Source organism: Harpegnathos saltator, unplaced genomic scaffold (assembly GCF_003227715.2).
Source record: "Harpegnathos saltator strain DR-91 unplaced genomic scaffold, Hsal_v8.6 scaffold139, whole genome shotgun sequence".
NCBI classification, from domain to species: Eukaryota; Metazoa; Arthropoda; class Insecta; order Hymenoptera; family Formicidae; genus Harpegnathos; species Harpegnathos saltator.
Window position 1 is genome coordinate 1,609,618 of NW_020229916.1, and position 11,810 is coordinate 1,621,427.

The window sequence follows — 11,810 nt, forward strand, 5'->3', positions numbered from 1 at the left end:
TCATTAAAAATTCAAACTACAAAGCCAAATATAATTATACTTTTTATTTTACAAGGAGATATTGAATTGTGTTCTTGGACTGTTTCAATTTTAATTAGTTTTGCGTAACATTAAGGAGACTCAAAAGAAAATGGGTGAAAACATTCGATTTCAATTAACAACAACTTACATTCGGTGTTTGTCATGGACATTCACGCACAGAATCTGCGATTCATACTCTCCCTTGTTACTCGAACCGATTGATTGTTTGATTAAAGACAAAAAGGAGCAACTGATTCCGCTACTAACTAATTGATCAATTAGCTCTTATAACCGCTCTCCTGTCATGTTTTATATATTATCTCATTCATCTCCAATAAATAAACTTAATGATAAATAAATTTTGTGCAACTCGAACTAGCATATATGCCACAAGAAACTAATTCCGATCTCGTATGCGTCGCTGTGTACGAATATCGAGATTTAATTAAACAAAAACGTAATTCAGCCAGGAAGACAACGTAACCCGGTGGTTGCGTTCAGCGAAAATCGGTTTTGCAAAAATATTAGCGTCTCGTGTCTCCCTACCAACGGATCAAAGCTTCGGCTGAACGGCATTCCTCGCAAAGTTACGTTCGCTCATATTTTACAAAGTGGTTTTTAGTATACTGGAGAAAGTGATGACCGTTTAGCGAACACGTTTGTACTATTCGAAATCAATCTAGCCGATCTAGATGACGAAAAATGATAAAAAAAGAACATTTCAAAAATTCCTTGGGAATGGTAAACTAAAACGCGGTTAATACAGTAAAATGTAATGCCTGGCCCAGAATTATAGGGGTGCAAAATTTTCAGAAATGACTCTACATCGTATATTGTCTTCATAACATCAAGACTGTTCGATAGCTACCTTTTATTATCCGCATATAGGATCGTTTTTCAACTATGCACTCGCGCAAACCAAGATTTTATATTTGTCACTCGCAAATTGTATTGCACTCTCTTCTTCTTCTTTTTTTTCTTCTTCTTTTTACTTCGTTTATAGCTGTTCAATCTATATAACGAGTCCTTTCATCTTACACTTGTGCTAATATGCAATACGCAACGTTCCCATTCGTACGAGTCATATGAATATGTAATGATACATCAGGCAGCATATGTCTTAACATCGTACTTAGGACTACTTGTGATGATTTTCAACCTTGCGCATACCTTGTCTAAAGTTGAAAGTCATAAGAAAAGTAACCCAAGTAAGTGTTAAGGCGTTCATGTAGCTTAACGCACGTAGACAATATATAACATTTATATCGCGAGAAACACGTAGCAATGCTGGCCGTATAACGAGTGCACGAGTAACTTCACGCTGTCATTCGGTAAACTATTAGAGAATTGTTACGACTGTTACACGACGGCGGGGCAACTACAGTTGCAACGTGCAAAAACGTAGATTATGACACGTGAAGATTATATCGAGTGGCATTACATCAAATTGATACTGTAAATAAAGGCTTTATTCGCCTTTTAGAACTAATTCGTCTAAATGTGAGATCATCTATTGTAATTGGATATTCTGTTAGTATCGAATCTCTTATGTGTACCGCGGAAAACAGTCTCTCTCCCACGATTACCGTATCCCCAACGATCTGAAAAAAAGAAAGGAAAAAAGCTATGGTAACAATAACATCGGTAATAGTTACATTCAATAACATAGCTTTCACATTACGGCAAATTATATACGCTGTACATTGTCCATGAAGCATTTGTGCATAATCAACTTATGATAAAAGTTAATCGAGATTTAACCAGCACTATTTTCTCTAATAATTTTGCTTTTTTCTAATTTTATTTCCCTTTTGTGAATGAAAACGAAGCATGAAAAGTTTAATTATTAAATTGACAGTAGGTTAAGTCAAAGCTAATTATTACAGTCAATTAACGCTTATAAATTTTACTAGAATGCAATATATCTTTCCTCAGAAAAGACAATATAGCTGTTTACTCCAGCATCACGTTAAAAGTATGAATTTATTTCCGACATAATCGTATTATACTTATGCAATAAGTAATCTCGTGAAGCACACTTACTCCTGTTGCCATATCCGCCACCGCCGCCACCACTGTTCATCGCAAATTTAATTAGTTGAGGATTGACCTCTTGTTTAGCTTCTTTGAGCACGTTTATCAAATCTCTCGCTTGACGGGCATTTTGCGGCGTGAATAAGGCATAACTTGTCCCCGTGTTTCCTGAGCGGCCAGTTCTGCCGATCCTATGGATATAATCTTCGGACGAGGATGGATAATCGAAGTTGATTACATACTTCACATCGTCGACATCTAAATAAATCGGTCAGTTACAATCCGGCGGGTATCTTTTCGCATGTATTTTTGTACATATAATCGATAAATATTTGAAAGATCCACATGCAAAGATGCGAAGGAAAACAACACCCATCAACCCGAATTTTCAAACACCGAAAAAGTGAAAGAGCATTCAAGACAGCGTTTGCAAAATCTTAAAATGGGAGCACTATACAACTATATGTTACATAATCATTATTGTAATTAATTGACTCTGAGATCGCTTGCATATTTGATTGTGACGTATCTAGAAATTTTGAAGAACAATATATGTATATGTATCAATGCGAATATATAGCTGTACAGCGGTGGTAAATACATATCATGTATTTACCTGTAATGTATCTCCTGTAAAGTGCGATGTGTTTCAGTCATATCACAAGCATCCAAACACGGACTAATACAGAGGCACATTTATGCGCGAAACAGAGTTGCGCGTGTGTATAGCACGAGTGAGCAATGTTCTTTTCGTTTTCTTTTTTCTTTTCTTTTTTTCACTTCGTATTCATCGCACACCCAACGCTATTTGTGCACCATGTGCCTCTGAAACAAAGGACGACCATGTTATGATTTTAACCAACATTAAGTCAACTTCGTAAGGCATTTATAGCACTCGTAATTTCGCGAGAAGATGACACAAAATACAATCAGCGATTGTTACGATAGCATAGTATCGATACTAAATATTATAAAATTTTCATCATATAATTTTCATAATATTAAAGTGAATTACGAGAAAAAAATAAATAAATAAAAAAGAGGAGTACTCCAGTGGCTAAACGGTTAACTATTTTTGCTATTTGTTTTACGCCTGAAAAATTCAAATCAAGCTTGAAAATATTAACTTTCTCGCTATCAACGGCGGCGACCACAGTAGTCTGCCATAAAACACAAAATCGATCAGGTTCTTTCGTAGCGAAAAGTCTAATAAACATTCTGACCTTGAATAACTTAAACTCTTCCGTAGCAAATAATTTTTTACAATTATTTATAGTGAGCCGAAGAAAATGTGACATTACCAAACATCGCCGCTTTACCTTAACTTAACACTAAACTAAGAATTAATATTCATTAATGAAACTTGTTCTTCCAAAGATTGATGCATTTTCGAAAGTAATTGTAAAACAGACAAATAAAATGCCGCGCATTGAGATAATGTATATATATATATATATATATATATATATAGCAACCAAATACGTATGTAGCAACTATGCTACTTACCAAGACCACGAGCAGCAACGTCAGTTGCAACAAGAATGGAACTTTTCTTATTTCTGAATTCTGTAAAGAAATAAAAGTGTTCGGTTGCTTTTGTCGATATCGTCGAGACAAACATTGCTTTCCATGTCTGTTTGTAAGTACAGTGGAAAAAGAAAATGATTTTACCTCTAAGGACAAAATCTCTCTCATGTTGCGACTTGTCGCCATGAATGCATACCGCAGGCCAACCAAAACGACGGATACTTCTCGTAATGCTCTCCACCTTTTTCTTTGTTTCTACAAAAATTATAATCTTGCTACTATCCTCGTTAGCATCGTGGATATTTTCCAGTAAAGTCTTCAATCTAAAGTTTAAACACGAAAACATACAAAAGCTTACAAGCTTGACCTCGAGATATACACGTAAAGTTATTAAAGCAACGATATTGTCAGTTCTTCTTAGAGGTAAATATGTATGTGTATATATATATATATAATCATAGTCTATCATACACTTATATCATCATATTATAGAAACGTTCAACGCAACAAATTTGTTGGATTTTACGTATGCGTATACTTTTGTCGATTGTATCAAAACAATTTGTCAAACATCGATCTGAATATCTATGTAAAACCTTTACTAGATGCTCTTACTTGGCTTCCTTCTCGTATTCCTCGCAGACTTCGACAATTTGAAGAATATCATGATTGGCAGCTAACGTCAGCGACCCAATGTTCAGTTGAACATAGTTCTTTAGATATTCTTTCGCGAGAGTGCGCACCTCTTTCGGCCACGTGGCAGACCACATGAGAACCTGCCGATCTGGCCTAATTTGCTCGATAATCTTGCGAATTTGAGGCTCGAAGCCCATGTCCAGCATACGATCAGCTTCGTCCAGCACCAAGTACGTACACCTTCGCAGGTTGGTCGTGCCCTGTTCTAGGAAATCGATCAGACGCCCAGGTGTAGCAATACAAATCTCTACACCACGACGTAGATCGCGCGCTTGACCACCCCTGGGCGCACCACCGAAGATACAGGTGCTTCTCACATACGACAAAGAACCGAAATCGGTCGTCACTGATTGAATCTGTTGTGCGAGCTCTCTGGTCGGGGCGAGAATTAACGCGATCGGGCCATCACCATGATTCAAGCGTTCTTGAGCGTTAATGTGCACAATGGCGGGCAAAATGTAACCTAGAGTCTTTCCCGAGCCTGTTTGCCCTATGCCTACCATGTTGTACCCAGACATAGCAATCGGCCAACCTTGAGCTTGAATCGCAGTCGGCTCTTGGAAGCCAAACTTGTTGATCATGGCATTCATAATATTTTCAGGAAAGTTACCCTCCTCAAAGTACTGGATAGGATCGGGAACTTTGTCACCCTTTACAGTAATCTGCTTCTTCTGTCTGTACAATTCAATCTCCTGGGCACTACGTGCCAGTACATTTGGATGTATGTTATAGAAGTCTTTCTTTAGTGGTTTTAGATTTTCGTACTGCCAGTCGGGCTTTTGCAAATTGTTGCCGACCCCGCCATTAACATTGCGAGCCCATTGTCCTGCTGCACGATATCCATTACTAGCAGCATTGTTGTAACGAGATGTATTTAGCAAGTGGACCCTACAATGCAACAACGGATAAAGTATGAGTTCGCAAATGTCTCATCAGACTATATCTTCTCTCTCTCTCTCTCTCTTCTTTTCTCTGCTTCGAATATTGATGCAGAGTAATAGTGTAACCACCCCTCCCCAAAAAAAAAAAGTAGTTACACAATACAGATATTGTTGCAACCAAGATTGTTGCAAAATACAAAAGTAAAGAATTACTCAAATAAATACACCACACACATTCACTAAATCCACATTCAAACAAATTATACAAATAACAATGTCACAGTATTTAAACACTACAGTGTCGGAAACTTAGAGAAACGGCTCCAGACAGTATCGTGTGGATTCCGAAGGCAAGTTCCCTCTTTGCTTTACCTCCCACAAGCATTCATGCTCCATCGAGATACCAAATGGAGGCATGCCAAAATGAGAGGATATTATTTTATAGTTATTATTATTTTATATTTAATATCATCTATTTTGGTTTAGAGCATCCAATAAACTTTTCTTTTCATTTTGTACTCCAGTAAAACAGAAATTTCAGATAATAAATTTTGTATAAATAAAATATAATTTATATGTATATATAAAATAAATGACAGATAAGGATGAGATACACTAATTATTTATAGAACATAAACAATCTCAATGGCACAACATAACTATCTAATATTATTTCTACTATGAGCAAGTCAGATTTAATAGAAAGAAAATTTTATTTGTATCTTATTAACATCTTTTTTATATGGATTAGATTAATACTAACCCTTGTTTTGTATGTCCTAAAATCCCAGCTAGTCTTTGAAGCCTTAAATGAAATACATGCATAATAAGATATATGATCAGATTATTCAAATAATAAGAATAACTTTTATCAACATTTACAATTAATTTGTACTGGAAAATAGAATAAACATAGAATTTAGTTTATATTTTATAACTTAATCAAACAATAACGAAATATTATGAATAATTTTTTATGTATATCTCCAAATCCTGTCAATTTTTCTCAAAACTTTTCATTACTGGGAAAGTTTTAAAATGAATTAAAATATATTTCCATCCATTTCTTTTCCAATTTCTTTCAATTTCTTTTCTAACTTGTATTCTATGATTGATCTCGATCTCACATGCATGCATGTTGACAAAAAAAAAAACAAAATACATTTATATTTTAAATTACAATTTAATATTACCAAAAGGAATAATCAACAAGAACTCTAAAGACAATATACACAATGTTGCTAAATTTCTTGCTTCTACTTTAGCTTTTGGTTCAGGCATTATATGTTCAATTTAACAATCTTTAGATTTCAGATTTTGATAAAAATATTCTCAGTTTATTCACTTTTGTACGTAAGATATGATGAAAATGAAAATTGTCTTCCAATGGAAAGATAAAAAAATTTTTAAGTAAATAAAAGGTAAATATTTAAAATTAGGAAATCTAACATATCGACAAACATACCACATGTGATTCAACATGACTTTTCGATACAACAAATTTTCTAATCTCCAGCAAATCAATTTCTTCGTTTCGATCTTTCTTCTTTTGTTAGTGAACAACAATTTTAATTCGTGAAAATTTGAACGTAAAAACAAATTGAATGGATAAGTTTTTATCAAACTCTGAACAAAATTATTAAATCAAACATTTGTCATTTGAATATTTCTCAGTAGATTTAGGTACTTTTGCATGTAATTACTGATTACAGAGCACATGAATTTTTAAATAGATTATTGGAAGCAATAATGCATGAATATCGGAAACAATGCGTTCGCTCGGGTATTTCCGTTTTCGTTACACGTGGCAAGTTTTTCAGATTTTGTAACGGAAACTCTTTGTAGCAGGTCAATAATTTAACGCGACATAATTTTCCGTGCAATTGGTGCAAATATGGCGATAAATATATTAACTTTATTGCATGTATGATGCAACATGTTATAATGCACTATCTACTTACATGTTCAAGTATACGTTCTAGTCGAAGAATTTAAGACAATGATCGTCGTGCACAAATCTTGGTGTGTGAAAAATCTGCAAATATTCCGTTAGGAAAATTATCTTATTATTACGCGGAAATATAAACAGCTCGAAACAATGGTGTTAAAATAATCTGCGAAACAGTGAAGAAGTACAAAAAATTTCGATTATCATTAAAAGTACGTTAATATCTACAAAAAAGTATAACATCAAACCTACCCAATGGACGATCACATGAAAAATGGTAGAGGACTACAGAAGACTCACAGGCATCGAACAGTATTACCAGAGAGTAATCTGAGAGCGGCCAATACGACATTTTCTGCGACATCGACTTTCCGCACTGGGAAAAGACGCCATCTGCATCCATTTTGAGAGGGGAACTATGATAGTACATCCACTTTCAGGTCTCGGTGGTAAAATCTACATATGGTGGAAGTCCATGCTACATCCACTTTCAGGCGGTTTATGTCCGTGCTGCAATGACAGTTGCCATCTCTATGCCAGACTATGCCCGGTGGTCTAAAAAGAGCGGGGGAGAGGGGGGGAGGAGCAGAAAGAATAAAAGTACGTATTAAATGTTAAATCTTCGAATATATATTGCCGTATCAAAGTCTCTTCTATAATAAACAATTTGACATGTATGGAGACGCATGATGTATCGTTGTCCGCGTCCCGTTCACTTCGTCTTGTTTTTTAATTCAGCATCGTCCGCTCCGGATATTCGCTCGTGGCACTGACAGTGGCCGTCGGTGAGCATTCGATCCGCTCGGAGGAGCACGTGTTATTTACGTAATTAACGTGACAAGACTCCGATTATAAATATCCCGCGAGTCGACGAAATATTTGAACTTTTAAAAAAAGCATCAAAGAAAATCACGTTAATGTTGTCATGGGTAAAATCTCACCCCGGTATATATTTTCTTATTTTCGAAATAAAAAAAGCCAAACAAATGCAATTAAATGTTATTTATCATCATTGAATATTAAATGAAAAGTAGAAGAGTTATTGTCTGCAGCGGATAATCTCCCTGTATAAAATGTCGAACTGAAACATATTAAAAAGTATTGACATTTTGAATACGTCTGAATTCTGCTTTCTGATCCGAAGAAAGGGAAAATAAAAAGTATTAATTCCCATTAAATTTCACCGCGCTAAATGCGAGATGGCAGTAGTGAATGCTTCGCATTAACAAGGATTCAATTCGTTTCAAATATGCCTTGTATTCAATCGCAATCGATAATTTTTAAATGCGAACTTTCGTATTGAAAAATATTCACTTCTTCTTCTAATCGTTTTCGGATTCAGAGGCATACAAGATTTTCACGTTCTATTCCCCGTCGCATTAAAAAGTATTCACCCGCGATCCAATCTGAGAGCAGAATTCACGACAAAATCTCGTGAATGCGAAACAATACTTTTAAATACGACATTTTATACAGGACTAATATTTAATAAGAGCGCGACTAAATTCGCATAGGATGAAATTCCATTCTTTAACGCTACCATGACCTTTAATTATTCTCTGAAAACGGCGTCACAACAACTTACACTCTGTACAATTAGTTGCTAACACATTTTCTAATCGTATACATTCCTCTTTAATTAACATAAAGCTAACATAAGCTAACAAATGTCCGATGCTTCGACAGAGTAATTTTCTTTATTTTCAGTAATCAATAAATAGAGTGCATCAATGTCGCGTACAGTTGAAAGGCCTCCTCGCATTCCCCTCGTCGTTCCGAAACCTTCGAGAAAACAAGAGACGCTCAAAGGCAAGTCTCTCTTGCTTCAACCGCCGCCGAGGCCCGCAATGTTTACATCGCGCCGATTGTGTTGATCGGCTCGCGAGCGACGACACTTTTTGCCCTTCGTATTATAATACTCGCGCACCTCATGTACTCGACCTCATTCCATCAGCAGCAACCGTGTGCGACACTCTCGTCACTTTCGTCTCGTGTAATTAAAAGAAATATATCTCGTCGGTCTTCGAGATACTCAATCGGCATCGCGTCGGCATCTCATTCATTAACTGCACGGTCGAATCGCGAGTATCAGCATTAGAAGCATGAGCGAGTGAAATCCGGAGGACTTCAGCAGTCGAGAAGCAGAACACCGGCAGCGATACGTCACGTTTCCAGGTATGTGGAATCATTTATTACGCGGGAGGTCTCCGATAACGAGAGCGTACGTTTGACGAATTTTCCGGGAATAAGAAGTCGGAATTTCGCGCTCGGCATTCACAATCCGTCATCATCCGACTAGTAATCATCACTTTATGAATTTGCAATTACTCTCGTCAATCTCTGTCTGTCTATCTATTTATTGCGTTGTTGTATACAAAAGATATTGATCCAGACAGAGACGGATAACGGTCCATGGACGTGGATCTCGAATTCATCATGTTCTCAATCAAACATTCTGAATCATTCCCAATTCCTGTGTGAGAATATTGGTCTTGTGTAGAATATTCAACGTCATATCGCTTCTTAGACTGCGACCTTTTTTGTTTTCGGTCAGCGCTTCTTTCAAGTTTGTTTACTCTTGTTACGGGATCTGAATTTAAATGTCCATCCGTAAAAGAATATTTTCGAGAGCACACAACTGTTGTCTCCGCTTCTTATTGTCATTTTCTTTCGTCAGCTCTTTCAAGAGCTCCTATCTAGACATTCAATGTCAATAAAGAAAAAAAATCGTAGCGAATATTCTCCATTCATCCCGACCAACCATTTTGTCTCTACCGCAGCTTACCAACCAAGAACGCTAAATTTTTGTTCCAGACGTTGCGGGAAGCAAGTCCGGCGGACGCGGATGCCGCACCGGAGGATCTGGTTCGGGCAGAGCAGGGTCGGCCGGAAGGTAAAGTTTACAAATTTCCTACACATCTGTGTTCAACTCTTTACGATCTTTGCCTTTGTAACTTGTTCCTCATCAGCTCTCTTGAAAACTTCAAGTCCCATTTAAATTTTCAATGTTGGAACAAAAATATAAAGATAAAAATTCCGTATCAAAATATATCCGTATTTTCGATTGGTCCCGATCAAAGATATTCTCCCTCTACCGCAGGTTATCAACCGGGAAAATTATTTTTCTGTTTCAGTTGTTGCGGAAAGCAATAGCAATCCGGTGGACGCGGATGCCGCACTGGAGGATCCGGTTCGGGCGAAGCAGAGTCGGCTTGAAGGTAAGTTTACAAGTTTACTATAGTCCTCTGTTTGACACTTGGCGATCTAGAGCTGGGATATAATTTCCGGCTCGACTTGAATTATGATCGCAGAGGGTAAACTACTCTTTTATTCGCCCGCACTCGTTGGTCAAATCTGATGAGCAAATGTGAATTTTTTGTTACAGAGTTGAAGCGGAATGTGGCTCTGACTGCAAGTCGTTTCGGTGAGTCAAAATGAAAAGAGAAACAAAATTCTGCATGACGGATGTGGGACTAAAAAATATCGTTCGAGTCAATGCGAATTGCAAATAGATACTTGCATTTGTGTATTTGTGACGTTGAATAAAATACATTGCTCGAAACAATCAGGGGATTACTTGATCGATAGCCTGCATTACATACAAGATTTAAAATACTGAATGATTCTCTTTTGATGTTCAGTCATCTGAATAAGAGAATATTCATATGTACAAACGCGACACCGACATCAGCTGCTTTATTTTTATTTTTCAAGCGGGCCGCAGAATTACTTAACGATTTAATTATTTGACAATATTCAATTGTCTGTATAAAATATATTCATACCTAAATGCCGATATCCTTAGCTACTTTTCTTTTATTTGCAAAACAGGCTGTGAAATTGATTTGGCAAAATTTTTGTCCATTCATCACCAATCCCTATTGCTCGAGTAGCGTATAATGCGCGTAGAAATGCGCCAGCGCACGCCGAGCTTGAGGTATCCTCGCTCGCGTGCCTTTGAATATCGCGACCGCGGTTGTCAATATACGCGTTTTTACTCGCGTTGCTAATAAAGAAAACTTAAATTCTCATTTCGCCAAAGTATCGCGAACGTAAGCTTCGTCGTGACAGAGCTATAATGCGTGAAAACTTTGCCCCGCTCCTCTCTCTTTGCGCTCCCTAAGGGGGACCGGTTTCTTGATGTCTAATCTTCTCGCGTGCATTCGCGTCGCGAATATTTCACTCGTAGATATCGATAATCCCACATTTTCGCGGATTTTTCAGACGCAATCGCGAAAAGCACCGTAAAAAATCCGTTGACGAGTCAATAAATTTTCACACGGTTCTTACTCCTCGCCGATCGAGTTTATAGAGTCCGTTCGCAGCGCGCAAAAAGTTTCCACCGATAACGAGTAAAACGTTCGTTAATGATGTAAATATCGCCGTTCTAATACCGCGTATCGACCGCGTCGCGGAAGTGTGATGGAAAGTGTAGCGATCACCGTGGGACAGAGCTGCAAGATGGATGTTGCGCGACATGGAGAGCGGCAGCGGACATGGGCAGACATTGGTGGATCTGGTTGAATGCAACAGGACATCATCAATATCATCATTGGTGAGGTGTCTGACTCAAAGTTCGCAGAAAAACTTTTATTTATTTACTTTATTATTACTTTTATTATTACATTGTTGCATGCCGCAAATTTGCATTGATTTTGTAACGAAAAAATATTTTATTCCATTTTTGAATTTATCTCTCCTTA

General features: G+C 37.0%; 1 protein-coding gene across 3 annotated transcripts; it reads right to left on the reverse strand.

The window, feature by feature from the left end:
* Window positions 1-29: 29 nt before the first annotated feature.
* Window positions 30-7,442, reverse strand: LOC105185284 (ATP-dependent RNA helicase p62). Of its 3 annotated transcripts, none has more exons than XM_011144657.3 (8): window positions 7,360-7,441; window positions 7,121-7,194; window positions 5,923-5,964; window positions 4,198-5,166; window positions 3,727-3,905; window positions 3,562-3,621; window positions 2,065-2,313; window positions 30-1,622 (listed from the first exon to the last, which is right to left on the reverse strand). In XM_011144657.3, coding segments are annotated over exons 2-8 (1,596 nt in total). In that variant the 5' UTR covers window positions 7,123-7,194; window positions 7,360-7,441; the 3' UTR covers window positions 30-1,527. The 3 variants fall into 3 exon arrangements, 2 of the variants coding, with proteins under 2 accessions (XP_011142959.1, XP_011142960.1); XR_003114414.1 differs by lacking the exon at window positions 30-1,622 and adding an exon at window positions 2,672-2,880 and having other exon boundaries at window positions 2,135-2,313; window positions 7,360-7,442; XM_011144658.3 differs by lacking the exon at window positions 5,923-5,964.
* Between the last annotated feature and the right edge of the window lie 4,368 nt (window positions 7,443-11,810).

Bases quoted from the DNA above. Each gene is read 5' to 3' on its own strand.
- LOC105185284 (XM_011144657.3), bottom strand. The intron at 5,167-5,922 runs GTTAGTATTAAT...GTTGCATTGTAG, and splicing joins TTAGGACATACAAAACAAGG to GGTCCACTTGCTAAATACAT. The intron at 3,906-4,197 runs GTAAGAGCATCT...TTTAAACTTTAG, and splicing joins GAATACGAGAAGGAAGCCAA to ATTGAAGACTTTACTGGAAA.